The 26,396-nt window shown below is 43.0% G+C and overlaps 1 protein-coding gene across 3 annotated transcripts in view; it reads left to right on the top strand.

Moving 5' to 3' along the window:
* The window catches only part of DSCAM (DS cell adhesion molecule), a 322,736-nt gene that overhangs the window by 241,232 nt on the left and 55,108 nt on the right, over positions 1-26,396 (top strand). For all 3 annotated transcript variants that reach the window (XM_053386764.1, XM_053386765.1, XM_053386767.1), the window contains exons 15-20: positions 1,876-2,043; positions 5,229-5,299; positions 6,706-6,946; positions 9,024-9,170; positions 10,482-10,637; positions 15,793-15,926. In XM_053386764.1, the coding sequence (XP_053242739.1) occupies positions 1,876-2,043; positions 5,229-5,299; positions 6,706-6,946; positions 9,024-9,170; positions 10,482-10,637; positions 15,793-15,926 (917 nt within the window). The remainder of the gene's footprint in view (positions 1-1,875; positions 2,044-5,228; positions 5,300-6,705; positions 6,947-9,023; positions 9,171-10,481; positions 10,638-15,792; positions 15,927-26,396) is intronic.

The following is a 26,396-nucleotide window of genomic DNA, read 5'->3' as shown; positions in this document are numbered from 1 at the left end:
TTTGGTTTTAGTCAGCAGTTTTGAGAGATTGTTCTCATATGTTCAGGGGTGATGTTTGGCAATGGTTTGGTGGAAAATTTGATACTCAGGGGCTCATATTTAAAGCCCCTATAGCTATGCCCCCAAGGATAGTCTAAAAAAGCACACACACACAAACACACACAAGTATCCCAGGTAGTGCATATTTTGGGAAAGATCATTTTGAATTCCAGTACCTATCTTTTTTGCTGCCCATGGCAGCCATTTTGTGCCAGCTGCTACTGCATTTTTATCAGTGTATGAGTACCCGTACCTCACTTTTGACCCCCCCCCCCCAAAGCACTGCCTGTACATATGACATATCTGAGGATATCAATGCAGGGACAGAGAAAGCAAACTCACCCGACCTCTGCTTCTTTCTCTAAAGATCTGAATAGAAACTTTGTGGCTCCATAGGTGCCGACTGCTAGCATGCAAGGCAGTTTTGCCCTCTGCCCAATGTATTTTTTGACGGGGCCGGACCCCCACAATTTTCAGAGAGCTTTTGACTCCACCCCTGGCTCCTTGTGACATCATGTGTGTGACATCAGGACGCTGCACGATGTCACAATGTCACGTCAGGCGCCCTCAATCAGCTGGAGAAGTTGGCGCCTCTATGTGGCTCACCTTCCATTTATTAGAAACCAAGGGCTTTGGGCATATGAAATAAAACAGATGTTTTAAAATGACTGGTGAAAGGCCTACTTACCTTTATGTGAGATAACCATGAAATATTACTGGCCTCACCCCAGTTTCCTGTGGGCTTCTAGCAGCAGAGCCCAGTCTAGGCTGAGAAAATAGCTGCACATCTTCCCATGACTCGCCAGAGGGTTGTTGCCACTATAGGATTGGCATGCAACTGACTGATGCAAAAGAAAAGCTCCTGAACACATGTGAGTGTGTCATGTTGGAGCTATATCTTCAGAAATGACTGCCAGCCTCTTTCTGCTTTTCAATTTTTTATAGTAGCTTTTGAAGTTTGCTGTTTTGAAGGTTGGTGCTTTCCTCCTCTTCCGTTCCCCTGTGCTTGCCCCTTTTGCTCCCCTTTCCATTTCCCTCCCTTCTCTTTGAGTCAGATTGGCAGATGACCAAGAACCACTTGGTTTACAAACACACAACTGCACAGACATGCAAAGCCACACACAAATAAGTGCTGTGGAGGAAATGAACCAAAGGCAATAATTATCACAAACCTAGGGAATATGTTGTTGCCCATTGTAAGCCTCTCTGGTATAAATTACTTTGAAAATGAAGTGGATGAATTCATGCATTACATGTCTGTCAGTGGCTACAATTCATGGCATTCCAAACTGGTTGAAGCCTCAGCTGTCTAGCATGAAACAGAGATTGACAATAGAAAACAGCTGTGACCATCAAGCCCTGCTTGCAGTCCTCCATGAGGCATCTGAGGGGCCCCTGCCATTATACAAATTGCTGTCCTTGGGTTTCATGTCCCTGCAGAATAAATGTAAGTTTCTTTTTGAACCCGTTGCTCATGTTACCTGTGTTACTCAAACATGGGCCTGGGGGTGTGCTGAGGAGCCCCATCCTCTAGCAAACAGTGTGGCAATCTGTACTGAGGTAATATTTATACAGTTCCTTGCATGAAGGTTCCCACTGTTGCACTATCACATAAAGGCTAGGTGAGGGGGCTACTTTGCATACCCCCGCTCCCATGTTAAGTTAAATCAAAGCATTAATGCCTGAAGAGGGCTGGGTTATTTCCTCATTTAATGTTCATTTCACCAGTGTTCTTTTACCTTTGAAATGCAGTGCTGCTTGCTAACTTATTAGTTCAATGTTTGAAGGAAGGAAGGAAGGAAAATGAATTAACTTTCCCACAATTTCTTCAAACAGACTCCTGGGATTCTGTGCAAAGAACCAAAGATGTTTCCCCACAGCTGAACCAGGCCACGATCATTGACCTCCACGCTTCCTCCACCTATAACATCCGCATGTATGCAAAAAATCGCATTGGCAAGAGCGAGGCCAGCAATGAACTCACGATTACCACAGATGAAGCAGGTATGTTCTACATTGATCCTAACTGAATCTAACCTCAACTTGTATTCATTGTTGGATGTATGTGTTTTTGGCATTTTGAAGAGTCAGGGGACTCTGTACGTGACACATTGCTGTATAGACTACAAAGATAATTCCTTAGTAGCCTAAGACATTGCAGTAATCTTTTTTTAAGTTAGCAGTCTAACATTAGGCATTTAGACTCACATGCAAAGCCCCTTAAATAAGCAATGGTTTATAATTAATAGCGGTTTTATTTAAGACAGTTTAATCTTTTTGTTTGAGTACTTTGCCTTAATGTCTTGCCTAAGGAGGAGTTTGTAAACACAAGGCCACATCACTGAAATACCTAAAGCTGTGCTCCCGAGCGCATTAACGCCAAAGTAAATGGCATTAATTTTATTATTTATTAAATTTTCACCCCCCCTTCATCTGAAGATTACAGGGCAGTTTGCAATATAAAAACACAAAAATACATACTATAATAACAAACGAAAGCAATTACCTTCTGGCATTTTAGTGCCTATGCTAATCTAGAGCCTAAGTAGGAGATGCGACTGAGTGTGAAAACAGTTTGATTCTTTTGGTCATATTTGTAACTTTATTCCCCACATCCCTTAACGGAGTCAGGGTACAGGGACAGGGGTATGGTGGAGTCGCTGTTCATTTGCCTTATCCCACCTTTCTTCTAAGTTGGAATTTCAGGAGGGTTACAACATTTTAAAATGTCAGTTATAAAATACAGAATAATAAAAACAAACTAGTTAAAAACAATAATTAAAATACATTACAACATATTTAAACCAACAATTAAAATATAAATTGCTCTGACAGCAGCCCAGTTTCCAAAGGCCTGTCTGAATAGGAAAGTCGGCAGAAAGATTACAAAGATTTAGATAGGAGAGGGGTCCATTCAGGTGCAGGAGTGACTGCGAGGAATACCAGTCTGAGGAAGACATCTGGATATAAGAATGGAGAACATCTGTAGAACATCTGGATATGAGAATGTGAAGCACTGTCTGTTTTAGAAAGGGCTACTATATAGGAAGTATTTTAGGTACAGTGGTACCTCGGGTTAAGAACTTAATTTGTTCTGGAGGTCCGTTCTTAACCTGAAACTGTTCTTAACCTGAAGCACCACTTTAGCTAATGGGGCCTCCCACTGCCGCTGCGCGATTTCTGTTCTCATCCTGAGGTAAAGTTCTTAACCCGAGGTACTATTTCTGGCTCATGTTGGCAGTGCCGTTTTTGCCTACTTTTGGCAATCTCAACAACTTTGCCAAAAAAAAGCTCAACGACTTTTCTGCTTGAAATATGGCAACCCTAGTATTTCTTATCTGAGGGTTTTCATTTAACTGAAAATTAATATGCCAGGTTAATCAACTGACCTTAATTTGCAGATTAGCTTCCCCAGCAACGCGCAACCTGAATGTCATCTTCTATTCCCTGCTGCGTGGCCTAGTTTTGAGACAACTGACCCTTTCTTTTGCTCTCATTATGAAGCTGTCCGTTCAGAGCGTGAGGTCAATTGTAGGGAGCCGCCATCAAAAGCAGCTGATTTACTCAGGGTGAAACTGGAGGAGGGTAGACCAAAGCTTCAGAGGCATCGCAATATTTGTTCCCTTGGTATCAGTGAGGAAAATATGCACAATAAAGGGAAGTGCCACCATTTGTCATTGTTTCCTTTAGTTATTTTAGTTTATTTGGTTTATTTCAGTTTAGTTTTACTTCAGGTGTGTTAAATGAGTATGGATCCCCAAACATCTAAGAGATGCCTGAGGGCAGGGAATGTAATGAAGGCTTTACAAAAATAACATCATTCAATATTAAACAGAAAGGTGGGGGGGGGGAGTGTAAAACTGCACTGGCAAAGGTGTGCATTGCATATTGTATGCTATTGTGGCTTCAGGCTGCCAGAATCTTTTGTTCAAAGGTAGCATCTAAAAAAGTCTCCTGCAGCAAGAGGAGAATCATCGAATACACACAACCTTTTCATTAATTTGCTGCTAACTCCTTGGCTCTCGGATATCCCTTCTACTTATAACAGCAACAGCTCTCTGCAGAAAGACGCAGGGATGCCAACAGGGCTTTCTGCGCCCATTACATTGTGTGTAGATTGGACCTTCCACCTACATTCAGTGTTCCATCACTAGGGAGCCAGCCTGGTATAGTGGTTAAGAGAGGTGGACTCGTAATCTGGTGAACCGGGTTCGCTTCCCCGCTCCTCCACATGTAGCTGCTGGGTGACCTTGGGCTAGTCACACTTCTCTGAAGTCTCTCAGCCTCACTCACCTCACAGAGTGTTTGTTGTGGGGGAGGAAGGGAAAGGAGAATGTTAGCCTCTTTGAGACTCCTTAAGGGGAGTGAAAGGCAGGATATCAAGTCCAAACTACTACTCCTCCTCCTCCTCCTCCTCCTCCTCCTCCTCCTCCTCCTCCTTCGGTGCATATGGGCCTTTTCCTATTATTTGCCACTGAACCCTTCATAAATATGCTTCAGTGGAAATGAAACAGATCATAATTTTTTGTTCTGGTACAGGAGCAACATTTACCCTAAGCGAGCCAGAATTGCCTACTTAATTTCATTTCTGTTGTCATATCCAGCTCATTACCTCTCATCCGAATTCTCTTTTCTCCTTAACACTCCCTTGGTTGTTTCACACTCATAGATGCTTTAGCCTCTCATAAGATGATAACTGAGTTTGTCAGCAAGGCTAGAATTTGTGAGCTTATGCTCTGAAATGTTAGTCTTCAATAAATAGAATTATTTCTCTCTTTAGTTACTCTTTTCATTGCTTGGTATAAGAACTCAAGAAGAGTCCTGCTGGTTCAGGCCAATGGCTGACCTAGTCTAGCATCCTATTCTTGATTGCTGTTGTTTTGCCAAAATTTGCATTCATCTTTCTTCTGCTCCTTTGGACAAGACTTCCATTGTCTGAAAGAAGACTCCTTACCTCTGCTAGCTTCCTTGACTGCCTGTTAACCTTGCTGGTATACTCTTGGCCTTGGTGGCACTTTTCCTGATCTGCAGTATACATTCTAGCTGAGCTTCTGTTACTGAGGTTTTGAGCTTCACGTTGACAAAAATGCTTTGCATTTCTGAGGTTATGAATATTGTGTGATACATTATGTTCTGCAGCAAAAGTGACGAGCTTAGAATGTTGATCCACCTGTTTCTTTTTTTACCAGCTCCTGATGGACCACCTCAAGATGTTCAACTTGAGCCCATATCTTCACAAAGCATCAGGGTAACCTGGAAGGTAAATAAGTAGCATACAACGGGAAAGGGGAAATAGGCTGTGCTGGGATGTATGTCATGATATTACTGAGGTATGAGCCCACAAAAATGAGATGCATAGCTTGGTGAATTTATACACACAATGCTTGTGGCTAAATTTTCAAAAATTACTTTGCAGCTGAATGTAATTGTGTGCTAAATTAAATTTGCATGCAATTATATGTTCCTGTGATTGTGCCTTTTTGAACATCTTATTATCAGAAATACAGCTGCAGTGCAGGGGGAAAGTTTGTAACTGAATTTTTTAGGATACTTCTTGCGTTGAGTTTTTCTGCAAACTATAGTGAAAATCAATTTGTCCCATGAGGCAACATTTTTAGAGACATGGCACTGAAGCTCTGCACTATAATGCTCTTTATGAGCCAGATTTTCAATTCTTGTTTGAGGCGGGTGGGCTATAAGTACAGCAAGCCTCTACTGCCTGTGGCTGTTATACCCTAGGCAATGGGTTTATTAATGATCCTTGAACTAGATACATGCTCATCATTGTGTTGCTTGGCATGCCAATGAAACTGGGGAAGGTGGGTGTAATGACACAGATTTTTTTTTAAAAAAAACAACACCCTGTTTCCCAAGGCTTCATAAAAAAAGCCTCCGCTTCATTCACTGTCATTGCAAGGGCAAACTAGGTTTATTGTATTGCAGCTGCAAAAGTATAGCACTGTTTAGGATTGTGATGCTCTTGGTTATTGTGCTCTCCCTGCTCACCTTCCACAGAGAATTTGATTAACTTGTTCAGGGTAAAACATACAGTCTCTAGTCCTAAAAACGCCTCTGTGACGGGTGTATTTCAGAGGCATGTGAGGCTCAGTAATGGGGAAACAGCCCCAAATTGTTGCAACTGGGGGCTGAGATAGCATAATACCTTTTTTTTTTTTTTGCCCAAAGAATGATGGATGGCCCCGCCTCTTTTATATGACAAACTGGTACCCACACTTTTGGATGGGGAGACTTGAAATCTGCTCTTTCAGGTCGAGGACAATGAGACTGTCATTTAACATGGGTCATACACGATCCTAAAACAAACATTAACATACAATTATATGCAGACATATAAAATTTATATTAAAAGGCAAGACTTGTAGTGAAGAGGGGTGGATCCACCTGTCACTTTTCAGATGACAAAACTAGGTTTTCTGTTCTACTTGCATGCCTGAAGTTAAGTTTTATATCCACTGCTACTAACATCAGTTGCAGAACCCTAGCTTCACATCCTTCATTTAATCATCATCATTGTAAACCTAGAGCGAACCAATAATTTGGCCTTGATTTTTAGCCTTTGGGAGTGGAGATTTCTCTCAGCTTCTAACTTAACACGATGATGTTCAACATGATGTTCAAAGTGCGTGCTATTCATACCTTCCTTAGGCTCCAAAGAAACACCTGCAAAACGGAATTATTCGTGGATACCAGATTGGTTATCGAGAATACAGTGCAGGGGGGAATTTTCAGTTCAACATCATCAGTATTGATACCACCGGAGACAGCGAAGTTTATACTTTAGATAACCTGAAAAAATTCACTCAATATGGCATGGTCGTGCAGGCATGCAATCGAGCAGGAATCGGACCATCTTCTCAGGAAATTATCACAACCACTCTTGAAGATGGTAAGTAGTAAGCAAGCATGCAAAAGTCACATATTCCTCTTCTCCCAGGTCTTTGGCTAATTAAACAATCTATGGCCTTTTAAACTGAACAGGGTATTGTTTTTGTTTGTTATTATGGTATGTATTTTTGTGCTATGAGGAAGGGTGTTATACAAATTTAATAAGTAATAAAATAATATATTAATGTGGTTGATCCTGCATGGTATTATCAGTTGATGCTTTATATTTTTAGAAAATGTATTTGCTTTAATGCCGGTTTATGTGTTGTAACCTGACCTGAGCTATAGAGAAAGGTGAATATTAAAATGGAGGCCTCGTTGCCTTGGGAGTTGGCAAATTTCTTTAAGGCAGCCTTCTCTAACCCAATGTCCTCCAGATGTTTTGAACTACAGCTCTTATGAACCCTGACCGTTGGCTATGCTGGCTGCGGCACACACAACTTTCTGGCATCCAGCCTCATGTAGTGAGGTTCAGAGCACAGCAATAAAATCTGAAATTAGCTGACTTCCCTAATACATGACACTTTCTAAGAATGATGTGTGGTGTATTTCAAAGTAAAGCAACAACAGAGTGCCCTCTTGTGGGAAAAGGAGATTATTCAGTCAGCTAAGTAAATAGTTTAAAACCATGCACTCATATGACTGGGTTCTCAGTTGTTTTAAGTAGTCAGAAGACTCTTAAAATAATTACCAAGTAATAACATGTGAGATGAGGTTCCTGGGTATGGTAATTAAATAATAAGAAGGTTTTAAATTTATGAATGCTTCCTTCAATAAAGCTTTATGGAATTATGATGCCCTTCATGGATGAATATTTGTTTTTCAGCATACTGCTGAGAGATTCTCGGCAATATTTTTAGTGATGCTCTGCCAAGTCTTTGTGTCTTGCCTGAATGAGAAATTACTCTATGTAGTGAAAGATTTACAGATATGAGCAATGTTCCAGCTGAGACAATCTACATACAGCTGAGATTGCCTATTGCTGACTTAAGAGACCCCAAGCTCTCATGGACCACTGTTAGTGATGGGAGCCCCATACATGCAATATCTTTGCTATGGGCATTGCATTGAAAATCATTTTTAGCTCTCTTTTCCTGTTAATTAGACATCTCTTAATTTCTTAAAGAAAAAAAAGTTCAGGCGTTATTGATACTCTCCATCTATTTATAAATTTATTTATAAATTGGCCACCATTTTGTTTAAATATTAAGCATAACCACAATCTGGCACTATTGTTACGTGTGCAAAAAGGCTGAGCACAAATGGCCTCCCCACACCCTCCACCCTGTTTGCAAGTGGTGGAAAGGTGGGGGGAGAGAGAGAGAGAGTCTGAATATTTTCTAAGTGATGGTATCAGTGTGGGGGCTTTATCAGAAAATGTCTTGGCTAACTCTCTTTGGATAAATGTTGGTTCAGTTAATACTGAATGAAACTATGTTGTTAGTTCAGACTAGTGGATTAAAGAAACAGTTTGCTCTTTTAGAGTATACATGCGTTCTGCCATATTGGTTAGAGTGCCTCGATAGAGGTAGCAGTGGTTGAGGAGTGATAATGATCTGTGACCCATGATGACAGCAGTTCTTTGCATTTCCTTTATGGAAAATGCACAGAGTACCTTCATGGTAATAACTGGAGGCTCTTCGGTCAAATTTCCACCATAATCCATACTTCCAACTCATCTGCATTAAGACTATAAGAAGTGAGCCCTGCCGGATCACACCAGATGCCTCTGGAAAAAACACCAACTGGACATGAGCGCAACAGCACTCTCCCCACTTGTGATTCCTAGCAACTTAATTTCAGAGGCACACCATCTACAACTCTGGAGGTAGAACATAGCCATCATAGTTAGCAATCAGTCAAAGCCTTATTCACCAGGAATATGTCTAGACTCCTGTTAAAGCCATACAAGTTTTGCATTGTTTTACATAGCTATTCTTGTAATTATTCTTCCCAGTGTTCTTTTCTGCTGAAAACACATCAAAGGAACACAATATTGTGCATATTGGGGTTGTTTTTTTAAAGTAATAGTTTCCCCAAAATCTGTCATGATTAAAAGTTAAACTATCTAATTTCAGTTCCCAGTTCCCCACCAGAAAACGTCCAAGCAATTGCTACATCACCAGAAACCATCTCTATTACCTGGTCTACACTAGCCAAAGATGCTCTCAATGGAATTCTACAGGGATTTAGGGTGATATACTGGGCTAATCTTTTGGATGGAGGTAAGTACTCTTGCTTGTTAAGCTTAGATCTTTCCCAGCAGCATATAATACTTTTTCAGGATGAGGTTATTCCACAACTGCAATTTATATTTTTAGTATGCCATGAGTCCACTCTGTCCTGTGTTCTACTCCTCTTCGATTCAGAGTTACCTAAGATATTTTCTAAACAGATTTCTGGAAAAGAGGACCACACCATTTGTTGCAGCTTTGAGCTGCTGATGTGGACATACTTATTGATAAAACACTGCAGCAGCAACAAAAAATAGTAGTCTTGATGTGATGGTATAAACAATTGTAGTAATATTCTTTTTGTGCAGTGTTTTGTTGATACATACATGTGTTCCTGTGGATTGGAAAACACTGCAGTGAAAGAATCTTAATACAGCCATACATACAATCACATCAATGGAGAATCAGTGAACAAATCTTAATACATCATTTCTACTCCAGAAACAAGATCAGGTAATAAAGAACTCTGAAATCTGGGGAAGATTTTGAAAGCTTCACTAATATTCTCTGATACAACCCAGGTGCTAAACTACCAATTAAATCAGTTGACTGTGCATTAAACAGATATTAGTGTCCTCTCTTAGTACCCTGTGATGGTTTCCACTTCCTTCGTAATCTGCCACATGCTCACAGTATTGGTATTTTGTTGATTACTAAAACTCACCTGTTTATGCAGCCTTCCTGGGAATATGATATTTCAATATCAGTTTCTGTTGAACCTAGAAATGACAAGGTTTTTTTTAATGTATATTTTAGTGGATTGTTTTAAGTTATTCTGAAATACACAGCCTTTGCCATCTCTAGTTTAAGGGTAGTAAAAAAAAATTCAACAACATAAATAAATGTAGTGTAATACTTGTCTAGATAACTTATTGATCTCATGCAATAAATCTTTCTATAATCCTTTTCATATGATGCCCATGTTTCATTTACTTAGCTTCCTACACTGCCATTATGGAGTTTTAAAAATCAGTAAAATATAATGCAATTTCATAATATTATCTAATCCTGATTATTTTTATTATTTTTAGAAGACATGCCTATGGTCAAAAATAGCACTTTATTAATTTCAAAGTGTATTTGCAGGTCTGTTTTTCTCTGTAAGACATTTCCATATTTACTATTAAATGCACAGTATGGGCATTTAGCATGTTTATTTAATAATCACAGCCAACTTTATTCCTGCCATAGTTACATATTTTAATCCAACAATTTCTTTCATAGGCTCGCCACAGTATAATGACCGCACGATGTGAATAGAATAATGCTGTCACTAACTCAATTTAATTTTCTGCTCCATAGAGCTGGGAGAAATTAAAAATGTTACCACTACGCAGCCCTCATTAGAGCTTGATGGTTTGGAAAAGTACACCAACTATAGCATCCAGGTGCTGGCATTCACACGAGCTGGAGACGGGGTCAGGAGTGAGCAAATTTTCACACGCACAAAAGAAGATGGTAAGAAGTGAAAGATTCTTGGTAGCCGTTGGAAAATGGAACAGTTAATGGAAATTGTCCAGGTTTTCATAGCACTTCATACATGCATAGGAAGCTATAACTGAAGTGCCAGTGGCACCTATTGATGGACAAGTAGGCATTCATTTTGAGTAGATCCTCCACAAGATCCTGGGGTCTTTCTTAGGGGAGATTGGCCCTTAGAGGCAAGATCAGATTAGAGTAGAGTGAAGTCACTGGATCCAGGAACAATGCACAGGGTAGATTTTGTTGTACAGACAAAGAATATCATCAGAATGAAGAAACCCTACAGGAGCAGAGGTGTGTTGCCACAGCCCTCAAAAGAACTACATCTCCCCTGGGATGTTAACATCTCTTTCATGATGTTAGCCAGGCTGTGCACATGTTAATGCAGTGAGTCCTCCCTCCCCAGTTTATTTTTTAGGATGGGGGAAAGTCAGATAATTTGCCTATTAATCTGAATATAGCTTTGATAAGCCCCCCAGATCTATTTTTACAGACTTAAAATAGCTTGGTATGATAGCCCATTGTGGAAAAAGAAGAAAGTCGGCCACACATTATATTGTACAGCATCCCTAGATCCTGTTTTTAAAATGTTGGTCACTGTATTTTTCTCCTTACTGACAATCTAGCACAGCTTGGCTGCTTGACCCATCTGCATTGGTTCCATTAAATCTATCCTGTGCTCTGCAGGCACCTTCTGGCACATTTCAGCCTGCTCACTGGCGTTCTCTGCCTGCAGCACATTCTGATCTCATTGATATGGGCTAAATTGTCATGGTGGTTTGGAAATGGAAGATATTCTCTCTCTCTCTCTCTCTCTCTCTCTCTCTCTCTCTCTCTCTCTCCATGTGTGTGGAATTGACAAACTCTGGATGTATTCCAGTTCTGCATTATATGTGCATTGCCTGTGAACACCCGTCTTGGATTAACTTCACAGTTAATTTTTGGCATCAGTGGAATATTTTCCTTAGAAAATGCAGGGCAGACTACATCCTATCAGGGGACTTTACTCACTTTCCTTCTGAGCAACTTATCACAGAGCATTTTAGCATGTGCTTTTTATGCAAATGAGGCTTATACAGAGAAGGCATAAATGTGTGGGGGAGGGGGGAAGGCTGTAGCTAGGGCGTGGTGAGGTGGGCCCCCACCAGGGGTGCAGGCGATGGAGGGGGCACAAAATTGGCTAAAAATATGTCCATAAATATAAATATCAATTATTGCCTCGTAAGAAATGGTTTTAAATAGAGGGTGAATTGAATGGGTGGAGGGGGGTGTTGGAGGAGAGGCTGAAAGAAGAGCTAATTTGTTTGTGGCTAGGGGGTGCAAGATCACCTAGCTATGGCTCTGGGAGGGGGGGACCCACAATTTTCCCCTAATACAAAAAAGGGTAAGCCCAATAAGTAAGGAAAAGAGCCCAAAAGCTATGCATGGTTGCATTTGCATTTCTTATCTTGCTCAGTACTTGATTGTAGACACCAGAGGTCAAGCATGAATCCACTTGAATTTATGTAAAAGAAACAGTTCTGACTATGAATACAAAATGAGGGTTCTTTTTAAAGTTTGCATTATTTAGTTCTTTCTCTGCAGAAGCCTGCAAGGGGAAAAAATATTGTTTCTGTCCAAAATGTTCATGGCACATTAAAAATTGCAGCAGAAATTTCTGGCTGTGTATTTTATATTTAAAAAAAATGGGATTCATTTATCCCCCTTTGGTTGGAGTTCCTTCTAAACTATAAATGGAGTTACTTATTAACCAAGTGCCTTTCCACCTGAGGATTTATTTCACTGATCATTAAAATTTAAATAGACACACTCATTTTCTCTCCGCACTCTAGGCTTAAATTGCATTTTCACAGGCTGTTGTATTTGATGGCATGGGGGTTGAATGATTGCATTCATTAGAAATGATGCATTATAAAATCTTAATTAAAACAATGAATCTGTGTTCCTTAATAGACAGACTCATGGAGCCAGATCCATACCTGGTGAAAACCAGTGCAGTCTAGTAAATGGCACCAATTTACACCTGTTTGAATCTAGCTGATTAGCTCCTTCGGGCTTTTCTTCCTATGTAATTGTGCTCAGTTCACCATAGGCTGTGTATGTGCTGCATCTGGCTGCTCTTTGCATCTACCATAAGTGTGTATCCCATAGGAAAGTCCCACCAGAACTCCATTGCATAGATAGAGCTCCAGCTTTCTATTTGCTTCCTTGAGCTTCTTGGATGCACTGTGGACAATGAGTGTGCAGAGCTGCACCCAGCACAGGAGACAACCCTGGTTTGCTATGTAAACTAGTACAAGATATAGCCTGTCAACTGGGACAAGGCAAAGGAAGCACAGATTGATGGTGCTGAAACAACAACACTGGCTGCTTCCACTGCAAGGCAGACTTGAAAGTGCTTAATAGAAACCTACATGGCTAGCATTGTGAGTACCTGAAGTGTCACTTATTCCATAGGAGCCTGCTTAGACATTCAGGTAGTCTTCTCCTGGGCACCCACACCATCTGAGGTGAGATGGATAGCAACTGGAGAAAAGGCCTTCTCAGTTGTGGAGTCCTGCTTAAGTAAGGAATGCTCTCTCCTAGGAAGTTTTCATGGATGCTAACTTTGATGTCTTTCTGGTGGTAGGCAAAGACCTGATATTTATTTCCCAGGCTCTTAAGTCTTAGCCTGTGATGGACTGTATAGATATAGATGATATAGATACAGAAGATATAGATATAGATGATATAGATATAGATAGTATATGTTTAAAAAATAAACTTGAACTCATTAGTTGTGCATGCATGTGGGGATGTGAGAGAGGAAAAAAAACCCTTCCAAACACACAACCACAGCTAGTTTAGAGCTACTATTTGCAGCTTGAATGCCCAAGGAAGATTCTCTTTTCTTCATGCCGTGCCATTTTTTCCATGCCAGACACCTGCATCTTATTACCATGCTTTAGGATTGTCTCCACTTAAGTCCTGCCTGATTTGTGTGTCTTGCATCTGCCTGCATGTGCAATGTGCATCTCTCATATCTGCTCCTTTGTCACACCATGCTCCCCCACATTCTTCACACTGCCAATCCGTCTTTCTCAAATTCCCCATGAGAAAACATCATTATTCAGAGGCAGTACATTCTTTTTAAAATCAATTTATCTGTGACAGACGTATTTTCTACATCGTTTCCCTGCCCCCCCATTCACATCTTTCCTGCTCCCCCCCACACACTTTTCTGCCCAGACAGTGCAACATTGGTATTACAACTTCTGTTCAGAGTGTACCCACACATTCATGCATTTTTTGCATGTTCGTCAAAGTCTTAACAGTATTAATGGCATACAGCCAGAATAGTTAATGATCATTTGCTTGTTTTCAGTATGCCACTGGTAATAACTGCATGCACCAGGAAAGTCAGAATGTATGATTATATTATTTCAGTACACATTGGCAGTTTTGTTAGGTTTTTTCAATAACAAAAAAAAAAAAATAGTGGTTGAGTTGTGGAAATTGTTCAGGTACCTCAGCATTTTTTCCTAGGCCATGACAAATATTTCAGCTGGGATGTTATACCACAGATTGCTGCACTTTGTGTGAGGGAGGCTTAAAGCCCAAACTTGCCACCGTGGTAATGTCTGAAGATTTAAGCATTATCAGAAATACAGGAACAGCTGCTGATTATGATTATGAGAGCAGGGATGGAGGAGAAATTTGGTTTTGTTTGCACTGTAATGTGAAATTACCTAATCCAGATTAGCTCAAACCCATGTGCAAACTGAAACACAATTATCTTTTTTTTTGGGGGGGGGGAATCACATTTCTCTGAATTTTGCAATGCAGTTCTCCAACCAAATAATGTGCACAGAGTGCACATATTAGGGGAAAGTGTGCATCAAAGTGCATACATTATGGAAATGAATACATTTTATATAGTATTCAAAGGCAAAGGATAAGCTACTTTTCTCCTTGTGCCTATCTTGGTTCCAGAACTCTAGATTGATTGGACTAATTCAAAAGGATTTGGGGCCCACAAGCTGCATCCATCAGGACTGCTCCCTGTGGCTTCAGGCTTAATTTGATAATCAATTACTTTTAAGCCCATATGTCCTGTGCAGATCATAAACCACCACCCTTTTTCAGGCAACTAATTACCAAGAAGAAACGGGTTTCTGCCTTCCTTAGGAGTGGAAAACGGCCATTTGTAATGAGCTGCCTATTTTTTTAAAAAAAAACACACCAGAGAATTGTCAAGTAGTGTGTTTCTTGTGAATCTGTATACTCATTACCAAAAGGAATTAGATTCTTCCCTATAAGGTTTTAGCAGACAGGTATGGCTAGATATAGTCATTTATTCTCACATTAGGTTTTAAGCACAGCCAAGAGAATTAATTGCAGATTTAAAATGTGGGTACTTAATCAAAGCTTGGCCTTCGAAACTGGTGTTTTGAATTTTTTCAAGCAATGGGTTTAAGGTGATTTGCTGAAGTATGATTATGTACAAAAAGTTCTTTGCAGCATTTAAATAAACTAAAAAAAACAACCAGCTGATGGCAATTCTGTAACATTATATATATTGACATTGACTGATTAACAGACCAATCCTATACATGTCTACTTAAGAAACAAATTCCATTACGTTCTGTGGAGCTTTCTTCCAAGGTTGCAGCCAAGCAGGGCAATCTAAACCTGCCTGGGACACCATTGTGGCCCTGTGGGGCTACTGCTGCTTTTGTAGCCTGGACACTCTAATGGCAGAAGGTGGGGAGCAGGTGGATTCAGCCTGGACCATGTGCTGGCTCCAAGATGGCACAGCGATTGGGCCTGAATTGGGCTCTACATCGGCCAATGCCAGGTCAGCCATGCACCCTCGCCCTGGTAGGACTCATTCTTACAAACTCTCTCAATGCAGAATCATGAGAGATACTAGATATGCTGAGAAGCTGAAACAGTTGTCCTTCGCCAAGTGCCCTTATCAAAATAGGTTGGGTGTGTGTAGGTGTCATGCAACTGATGGGGGGGGCATGGCAATGTTTTCCTTCCCCAAATTAAATCCATGGTTGTCGTGCTAAGTTTGCCCCACTGTGCAGCTCAATGTACACCAACGGGTTTTTGCCTGCTATCCTAACTAACTGTGTTTCTCCTCCAGTTCCAGGTCCTCCTGCTGGAGTTAAAGCAGCTGCAGCCTCTGCTTCCACGGTGTTCGTATCGTGGCTCCCTCCCATAAAACTGAATGGCATCATCCATAAGTACACCGTATTCTGCTCTCATCCCTACCCCACAGTAAGTGGACTTTGGACCTCCTACAACAAGAGGGTAGGGGGGCTTTTTCAGTTCAAGGGCCACAATCCTTTATGGGTAACCTCCTGGGGGCCACTCGCCAGTGGAGGGCCAGGGATGTACATTTTACCTGTGCACAGTAGGCTGGTTTCTACACACATACCCCTAACCCTCTGCATCCTCCACTCTGGCAAGCAAGAAGCACAATCAAAGTTGAAGGGCACTTCAGCCAGAGGGCACAAATAAGGACAAGTTTGGAGGAAAGGGAGGGAGGCATGGGGAGAGGACAAAAAAAGGGAGTGATTCCTTCAGCTCATGGACAGCTCATGTGGTTAAATGCAACCATTGGAGACTAGCATACTCGTTGTGGAAACCCTGGTGAAGTGAATTACACAGGGAAGAACATAACAGTATTGGAATTACCTGTGCTTGCAGATAGCCATATTTGCATATGAAATAGTTGTCAGAGGAATGCAGCAAGATTGAGCATCATGACACTGCCTTTGTTTTTATTAATAATGAGCCAGGGCGGATGGCAGATTTTTAGATGAAAGCCTTCTCTTAGACAATGCATCTTTTAATTTGCATTTTTGCACAATGTTAAAATATTTTGAAGTGTATTTTAATTATAGTTGTCCATGCATGTTTGCACCAATTTTTATCAATAGTATTTTGATGAACAGCGAATAAAAAAACAAAATAGCCTTCATTCTGTGTACCATAGAAGGCGGAAGGGATTAAGGTCTGAGTAGAGATACATGAGAATTTGATCTTTCCCAATTCTGATATAAAGTGACCTGATCTAAACAGACCAGTATGATTAAAAAAAAATTATGAATCATTGAAATGATAGTTGGTGGTGGTGTTTTCTCTTAGGATCAATTATTTTTCAAAATGTAGAACATGATCTCTTAAGTCTGGGATTCTCAAACTGTGGTGTGCAGACCACCAGTGGTCTGTGAGCTTCGTTCAGGTTGTCCACAATGTATCTGTGGATTTGTGGTTGAAGCTGGGAGACGGCATATCCATTGCACTAAACAGTCATGTTGATGTTTAATTGTTTTTAATTGCTTCTTTCATTTCCTGCACAGTATTTCATTGTATTGCAATTTGAATTCTATGGAATAGAGTACAATATATAAGAAATAAAAGAAGCAATAAAAATAAAAATTAAAAACCACAGCACAGTGCATTATGATTGCTACAAGAAGCAGAATCCCATTAAGTTGTCTGCCAATGCCCTCAACAATTTTCAAGTGTTCCATGGGAAACAACTTTGCTAACCACTTTCTTAGGTTTCCATGCGTTCTGGTTTCTGTCATGGTGTCCCGTTGCACCAGAAGCGGTTTAGTCATGCTGGCCACATGACCCGGAAAGCTGTCTGTGGACAAATGCCAGCTCCCTCGGCCTGAAAGCGAGATGAGCGCCGCAATCCCAGTCGCCTTTGGCTGGACTTAACCGTCCAGGGGTTTACCATACCTTAGGTTATATAGAACTCTTCCTCAGCATGGTGTAGTGGTTAAGAGCAGTGAACCGGGTTCATTTCCCCGCTCCTCCACATACAGCTGCTGGGTGACCTTGGGCTAGTCACACTTCTCTGAAGTCTCTCAGCCCCACTCACCTCACAGAGTGTGTGTTGTGGGGGAGGAAGGGAAAGGAGAATGTTAGCCACTTTGAGACTCCTTAGGGTAGTGATAAAGCGGGATATCAAATCCAAACTCCTCCATACTGGATCAGAAAGGAAAGGAAATGATGTTCTGAGTTCAGCTGCCCAATGCAAAAGATAACCTGCAGCATATGATTTCTATGACTTGGTTTAAGACACCTGTGAAGTGCCATAGTTGTATGGTTGTATGGTTGTTGTTTTTAGGAGTCTGTATTCTTCTTGGAATGAATGAAATGGGAAATTCATTCATTCCAAATTTCATGCATTCCAAAACAAACGATCAGAGTTTCAAACAAATAGCAAGCAGGCTTCTCATTTGTAACTTCTTCATCATTCATTCAGAGCTCAGTGGGATTGAAGAGAGGGTAAACACAGTGTACCTTGTAAAATGGCTATTGGGTGTTTGAGGCTGCAGTCCTACACATACCGTATTTTTCGCACGATTGGACGCACCGGACCATAGGGCGCACCTAGTTTTTTGGGGGGGAAATAAAGGAAAAAAATTTTCCCTTTATTTTCCCCCCAAAAGCAGGTCAGGGAAACCGAACCAGGTCGAGGAACAGCGGGATCCTGCAGGGCTCCCCACGCTGCGGATGTCTGCCCGGCACGAGGGGCGCTCTGATTCAGGGCGCCCCGCCCGCCGGGGGGCAGGCTGCTATCCGCAGCTTGGGAAGCCTTGCGGGGAACTCCTGCAGGGCTCCCCACGCTGCGGATGTCTGCCTGGCGCGCGGGGCGCTCTGCTTCAGGGCGCCCCGCCCGCCGGGCGGCAGGCTGCTATCCGCAGCTTGGGGAGCCTTGCGGGGAACTCCTGCAGGGCTCCCCACGCTGCGGATGTCTGCCCGGCGCGAGGGGCGCTCTGATTCAGGGCGCCCCGCCCGCCGGGCGGCAGGCTGCTATCCGCAGCTTGGGGAGCCTTGCGGGGAACTCCTGCAGGGCTCCCCACCCTGCGGATGTCTGCCCGGCGCGAGGGGCGCTCTGATTCAGGGCGCACCGCCCGCCGGGCGGCAGGCTGCTATCCGCAGCGTGGGGAGCCTTGCAGGGAACTCCTGCAGGGCTCCCCACCCTGCGGATGTGTTCCCGAAGCGCCGGGCGCTCTGCTTTCAGGGCGCCCGACGCTCCGGGAAGCAGGCTGCTATCCGCAGCCTAGACATCCCTGCGGGACCTCCCGCAGGGTTGCCTAGGCTGCGGATGTGTTCCCGAAGCGCCGGGCGCTCTGCTTTCAGGGCGCCCGACGCTCCGGGAAGCAGGCTGCTATCCGCAGCCTAGACATCCCTGCGGGACCTCCCGCAGGGTTGCCTAGGCTGCGGATGTGTTCCCGAAGCGCCGGGCGCTCTGCTTTCAGGGCGCCCGACGCTCCGGGAAGCAGGCTGCTATCCGCAGCCTAGACATCCCTGCGGGATCTCCCGCAGGGTTGCCTAGGCTGCGGATGTGTTCCCCAAGCGCCGGGCGCTCTGCTTTCAGGGCGCCCGACGCTCCGGGAAGCAGGCTGCTATCCGCAGCCTAGACATCCCTGCGGGACCTCCCGCAGGGTTGCCTAGGCTGCGGATGTGTTCCCGAAGCGCCGGGCACTCTGCTTTCAGGGCGCCCGACGCTCCGGGAAGCAGGCTGCTATCCGCAGCCTAGACACGGCTAGCGGAGCGCTAATCCCGAAGCTTGGGGCTGCGGAGCTCAGCGCGCCCCAAGCTTCTGGGTGCCGGCAAGGTCTAGACGGCTAGCGGAGACCTTGCCGGCACCCAGAAGCTTGGGGCGCGCTGAGCTCCGCACGCCCCAAGCTTCGGGATTAATGCAGCGCTCCGCTAGCCGTGGGAGAGCTGGGTCTCCCACGGCTAGCGGATAGCTTCCTGAAGCCTGGAGAGCGAGAGGGGTCGGTGCGCACCGACCCCTCTCGCTTTCCAGGCTTCAGCGAAAGCCTGCATTCGCTCCATAGGACGCACACACATTTTCCCTTGCTTTTTAGGAGGGAAAAAGTGCGTCCTATGGTGCGAAAAATACGGTAATTAAACAGGAGGCCACCAACTTGGATGCCTTGAAAAGAGGATTAGACAAATTCAGGGATGATAAGGTTATCAGTGACTACTATCCATGGTGAGAGGCAATAAATGCTTCTGAATGCCTGCTGCTGGAAATCACTATTATGCTATTATGCTCAGGTCCTGCTTGTGGCTTTCACACAGGCATCTGGTTGGCCCTTGTGAGAACAGAATGCTGTCCTGGATATAGGCCACTGACCTGATCCTACAGGCTCTTCTTATATGGGAGTAAGTCGTATTGAATTCAGTTTAGACTTCTGAATAAGGCTGCATTGTAAATTACCCACAGACACTAAAGGAGTGAAGCCATGCCATTAGAATCTGTGGGATTTAAATAACTTGCAACTGGGATATGGCTGCACTGGGAAGCAAAATCCCTTCCTTTTGTAGTACAGTGGTACCACAGGTTACAAACACCTGGAGTTACAAACACTTTGGGTTACAAACACTTTGGGTTACAGACTCCGCTAACCCAGAAATAGTACCTCGGGTTAAGAACTTTACCTCAGGATGAGAACAGAAAATGCGTGCTGGTGGCATGGCGGCAGCAGGTGGGCCCATTAGATAAAATAGTACCTCAGGTTAAGAATGGTTTCAGGTTAAGAACGGACCTCCAGTACAAATTAAGTTCGTAACCAGAGGTACCACTGTAGTTATTTCCTGGGTTGCAGGGTCTAACGAAACACCTTTGCTCTGTCTGTGGACAATTTAAACACCCTGCACAGCTGCTGGAGAGCAAAATGAAGGGAGGGACCCACTTAACTCTGGCAGCCTTGTCTCCCATTGAAAGCAAAGGTTAACAGACACAAATGAAGAATTGAATCAACCTTTAAATATGGAAAATAAATGGACACCCCCACTTTTTTTGTTCTCTATCTATGCTAGTGATGAGCAATTTGGTGGTGCTTTTGAATACCCTAAGGTACCTGGCTAGATTAGATGGACTGTTCCGGCAAGATAATTCTTAGGTACTTGCAATCAATGGGCTAATTCCAAGTGTTGGTTGGGGGCTGGTTGTGTGTATTAATGGGTAAGGGAAAGGCACTCTACGTGTACTGCAGACTGTGCAGTGAAAGCAGCACAAGAAGTTAGAATCGTAAAATGTTATTGCTCTCTAGGTATTGTATATTTAGCTTTCTATTACCTGAACTCTGCTGAGTTCACATGTGCAGGGACACTTAGAACCTTCCAGGCCCAAGATTTGTCAATGAGTCTGTGGGCAAAGGGACATGCAAGAGGATTTCTTATATCCACTTGGAATGGGAATATAGCATTTGGTAATCTGCAGTTTACCAGCAAACGTCACTGCTCAGTTTTGGAACAGGTGGGGGAGAAAAACATAACAAAATTCCGGAAAATTCAAATGTGGCCAAAGCATTTAAACACTTTTTAAAATGCCTTCTGTTGGCCTGTTGGGTTTAAAATGTTATTAAGCTGTTTTTCTCACCTCTTCCATCCGGTAATATTATTTATTGCTGTGAGACCTTTGAGTGCAGCAAGAGATCCTGTTCTTGAATGAGGTTGATAAACTCAATCTAACAGCAGTTGCTATGCTAACCCAGATGACACAAGGCCTTTAAAACAAAATGTAACTGTCCGTTCTACAATATTGACTGTTAGCAAATTTGCTATTGCTCATAGAGTGTTTAGATTTATTGAACACATTTTTCCCCTCTCCATTGTGATTTTGAGGTTCGAAATGCTTAGCAAGAGCTTCATTTGTTGTGCCTTATAATAGCCACCAGGTGGCACTGCAGGTTCTAGATTTATCAGGCATGTTCCTGAAAGATTTTCTTGCCTTGTTTCTTTATTGAAACAGGGGTTGGAATATATTCGAGGGAGATTAACCCCTAGCGAGTACATTCAGTAACTGGGTTTTGTTTCCAAGATATTATTCTCAATACATTACCCCCGCCCCTGCCGCCACGGCCCACTTCGTCATGTTAAGCTTATTTGCACAGCTTGCACATTTTAGTCACATTTGAGCTACTTTCAAATTATATTTGTTTATGACCTCAAACATTTCTCCAGTGAAAATAGGGACATCCCATTCCATAATGATAATTTTACTATTTATACCCCACACATCTTACTGGATTGCCCCAGCCTCTCTGGGCAGCTTCCAACATATAAAAAATAATAAAAAAACATTAAACTTTTTTTTAAAAAATGACTTCCCTATACAGGATTGCCTTCAGATGGCTTGGGGGGTGCAGATAACTCCATACCCTCCAACATTTCTCCAATGAAAATAGAGACATCCTAAGCCAAAGTGGGACATTCCGGGATCAAATCAGAAACCGGGACGGCTTCTCTAAATCAGGGACATCCCTGGGAAATAGGAACACTTGGAGGGTCTGTTTGTTTTGTTGAAGCTGCAACAACTGGAACTTTGTCTAACGCTTTCAGAAAAACTGCCTACGAACTTCTAGCAATTCCAGCAACCTTTCCCTACTATTTGCATCATTGCTTCAACTAAGGGAAGTGTGATGTTTCCAGCAGGCCACTAGGGACCGCTGTGACACTTAATTCAATTTGTTTCTTGACTCTTCCATTATCTGCTGCTGCTGCTGCTTGCGTTTCTGATGCTATTCGGAACTTCTTAAGTGGGTCATCCAGCCTGATCCCCTTCGTACAAGAAATGTATTTATTCACTGTGTACTTTTCTACAGTTTATGGAGGGTTTGCAAAATGATGCTGAAGCAAGAACTCTCATCATGGCTGCATCTCTCCTGACAACAGACCATGATAAAACACATCTCATCACTGAAAACAGCATTTTAGCAACCCAAAGAGCCAGAAATTACAAATTATAGTCCAAGGAGCAATCAGATCAAAGGCTTGCGGGTTGGGAGGTCTTAAAACTGTGCTACCCAATAATTAATCTGATGCCAAAGGAACTTATTTGACAGAGTAGTTCATGCCTGCTTTGTGCTGGGCTGAAAAGGGACGACTGAATTGAGCTGAGGGGTCTCAGCCCTGCCAGTTTCTTCCTGTGAGGTGATGCCAGGGTCACTCTGCTGCCATGGAGCTGCTTCTCCTGCCTGCCTAACTTGTGGGGTGGGGAAAATGAAGTGCCATCCACAAGATATCCACCTGCAGAGGCCAGCAGACTGCGAAGGGCCTTGAGTCCTGAGCCTGCCTGGCTACCATTATGTGGCAGCATCAGCTACAGGCTAGGGGTAGCAGGGTTGCAGATGCAATAGTGGCCCCGCTGTTCTGCATAGCCCAACCAGGCAGGAGAGGGGTAAATTAGCATCTGAATCAGCCCACATATCCACCATTGGAAAGAAATCTGGTTTAATCAAGTTGCATTTCCAAAGTAGGTCACTTAACTGCAATAAAACCACTGTTCCTCCTCTGTGTGTGGGTTAAAGTCTGGAAGGATGGAGCAATTTAAGTGGAACAGTGCAGTAAAAGGATAGTGTGTCAAGAGTTTGCTGTGGGTTAATTTATTCCACTGGTTCTCATCTTCCATTCTGCATTAAGATGTGGCATAAGATGATCTCACATCAACATTATGTTTTCCTGATAAGAGGGGGTGGGGGAGGAAGGGGGGGGAACTGAACTGGGTTTATGTTGCTTCAGAAGAACTAAAATAGTGCATGTGCCACCTGTGCCAGCCATCTAAAAAGGCTGAAACGTTAAAGTTATGTCTTTTTTCCCTTGCTAAATAAGAAATTGCCTTTGCTGTTTCAGTTCTGTTTTCCTATGCCTTACTTTACACAGCCACTTTAAAATATTTTACATTAAAAACATAAAGTACAATAGTGTAATCAAGAGTTGATGAAAGAACCTATGCTAATTGGGGGCCATATCAGAAGCACAGGGCAGAGGTGGTTACCTGAACTCCAGCAAGTGAGTCACTGCTGTTTACTGGCAGGGGGCAGGGATGGAAAGATCTCTCTCTCTCTCTCTTGCTCCAGTGTTAAATTTAGTTTTCCACATTTTGCAGCAGCAGCAGCAATAATAATAATGATAATAATAATAATATTAAAAATCCTCTTGAAAATTCATCAGCATTTTAGCAGAAATTTATCCCAACAAACACATTTTTATATCATTTTGACTAATGTATGCATTTTTGCAAGTATTTCCCTCTAATATAATGCATTTTTGTATGTTATCGTCATTAACACCTCCATTTTTATGCACACTTTTACACATATGCATATTTGTAAACATGGTTTGGATGAAGGAATGTACCACAAAATTAATAAAAGTCCTGATTTTGAAAGTTAACTGTGTTCAGCACTGTTTCGGAGAGTGAGGATTTGGAAGATGCTTTAAAAGCATGCTGAATTCAATTACTCTTCCATCCCTTGCAGGAAGAAGGGCAAGGTGGTGTTCTGGTCAGTGCAGTGGCAACAGACCAGCTCAGCCAATTTGGTGTTCCTGCTGCTGCGTTTGCACCATGCTGACCTGCCCTCCCCACTACCCCCCCCCCACTAAACAGCAATGACTCACAGAAAGGTCTGGTGATACCTCCACCCTACTACTTTGTCCACTGCTAAACAATATGTAGAGCAGTCTTTGTCAGCTGAGTTTATATTTAGCATTCATCAAGGTTATTTTATTTTTATGGTTTTGTCTGGTTGAAGAGGATACTTTATTAAAATAGGCAGATCCTTTATTCCTTTTGTAAACCATTCAGAGGTCTTTTGTTCAAGTAAGCAGTACACCAATTTTGTAAAATGGAAGGAGCTCATTTTGCAACCATAATTAATACAATTTGAAATTATGGATATATTAGCAATAATTCTTTGCACAAAGCAGCCTGGGAACCTGAGGACACGGCTAACGCTTCTCTTCCTAGAACTCTTAACAGGTCCTTGGGGACTTCAAACACCAGCTGCACCTGGAATAACTCAAATGCCGGCAGACAGCGCCCCACACAGGTAAGCAAGGGAAGGGGGGATGCAGACTGCACCCTTTTTCCTACTCCGTGTCTTGTCTGAACTGCATTGTTCTAACACATTGTTCCTTCCCAACAGTGGGGAGCAGTGTGTCCCACGCCCAGGGAAGACAGGTAAGCTGTCTGTTGGCAAATGCCAGATCATTGCCACTGCTGGCCAAAGATTCATGGGCACTCCTGCACTACAGGATCACAGCCCGGGTGCATGGAGCAGAACAAACAGCATGGTTCCATGCAGTTGGACACATGGTTTCCCTGCAACCCTCAAAGGGTAATGGGTATGTATAATCACTGTCTCTGGAGCCTCTGGGGTGGGGCATCAGCACTGGCTGACACTGGTGGCTCCACTCACCCTCCTCTCTCATTTCTTCACAAACATCTACAGGGTGGTTTGGGGACTTTGTGCCTCAAATGCTGACTGTTGCTCTGCCTGTCTCCCCTTGCTCTTCACAGACCAGGATACACCCCGTTCCACGCAGACCACAAGAGAGACCTGCCCTGCAACTTGCAGCAGCAACCAGGATGCTTCCATCCATTCTATCGCAAGGTTAACGTTGCTCAGGCAAGCTCCTGTATCCTTGCAAGCTCCTCGGCAGATCGTTATACAACAGGCGAAGGGTGGGCCTAACGTGGAGCTGATGCCATAAAGAACACTCTCAAACCAATGCCCATCACACAGAAGTCCTGCTGGGTCAACCGTTTAGCAAACTGACCTATGTTTGTCTTTGCTTTCCAGGATCTCTTCCACGCCACATGCCCATCAATAAAGATCATGGTTTTGTCGCCTGTGTTGTGTCTTTGTTGCTAGCGATAGATAGGGATCCTTCCCCCCCCCACCACCACAGTATGATCTGTTCTCAGGATGGGACTGTGAGAGGGTGGGTGGGGAGCTATATGGGCCAAAAAGCAGTAACCCCTCCAGAATCTGCTCACTCAGGTTTCCCGGACTGAGTGTCTAGACTGTTAGGGTGCACAAGAGGATGGGCATTGGTGCTGACACCGGGATGTGTCCTGGTTCTCTATTCTGAGGGACGTTAGTGCCTTTGGTGAGCTGCTAGTATTTGTGCTTTTCTGTCTATCTGTTGCCTCTGATTTATCAAGATAACTAGAAGTGATATAAACAGGCAAAAACTGTGAGGCCCCAAAATGGTGGTGTAAACAAAGAGAAGATACGAAGTTTAGGGGATGCTGGATTTGAAGTGCATAAATTTAAAAAGTAGCATGCCACCAAAAAATCATAACAAAAAGCCAGTCACAACAGCTCAAGCAACCTATGACAAGAGCAAACCCAGGCATGTACCTGCCCTCAATCACCTGCCACACTAATCCATGCTCTGATACCCTCCCATGCATATGGATGCTCATGAAGATAACTTGAAAGACACAGCCAGTGTAAAATGCAGAAACCAGGTTGTTAAGCTGATCAGCCAGTCTGAACCCTATCACACTGGTTCTGAAAGAATGGCCCTGACTGTCAATACACTTCTGGTCTGAATTCAAAGTGTTGGCGATGATATATAAAGCCCTGAATGACTGAGGACCAATTTCTGAAGGAGCATCTTTTCCTATAATGCCTTGCTTGGAGGTTAAGATCTGCCAGAGAGACCCTTCTCATTATGCTGCTTCCAGGAGTTATATACAATGTGGGGATGCAAGAGAGGGTGCTCTCTGGGGTGGACACCCTGGTTGTGGAATGCCTTTGTCTCTGAGCTACAGTTGCTGCAAACTACTTTTTTTGTTTCTATGCCTGCTTGAGACATGGTTATTTGCGCAAGCATTCTCTCGAAATGTTTCAACTTCAGATTTTTCTTAAATAGTTGCTGCTCTATAGTTTTATGGCTGATGTTAAATTGTAATTTTTA

The sequence above is a fragment of the Podarcis raffonei genome, chromosome 4, assembly GCF_027172205.1.
Source record: "Podarcis raffonei isolate rPodRaf1 chromosome 4, rPodRaf1.pri, whole genome shotgun sequence".
Taxonomy (NCBI): Eukaryota; Metazoa; Chordata; class Lepidosauria; order Squamata; family Lacertidae; genus Podarcis; species Podarcis raffonei.
This window is presented reverse-complemented; position numbering and strand designations above follow the sequence as displayed.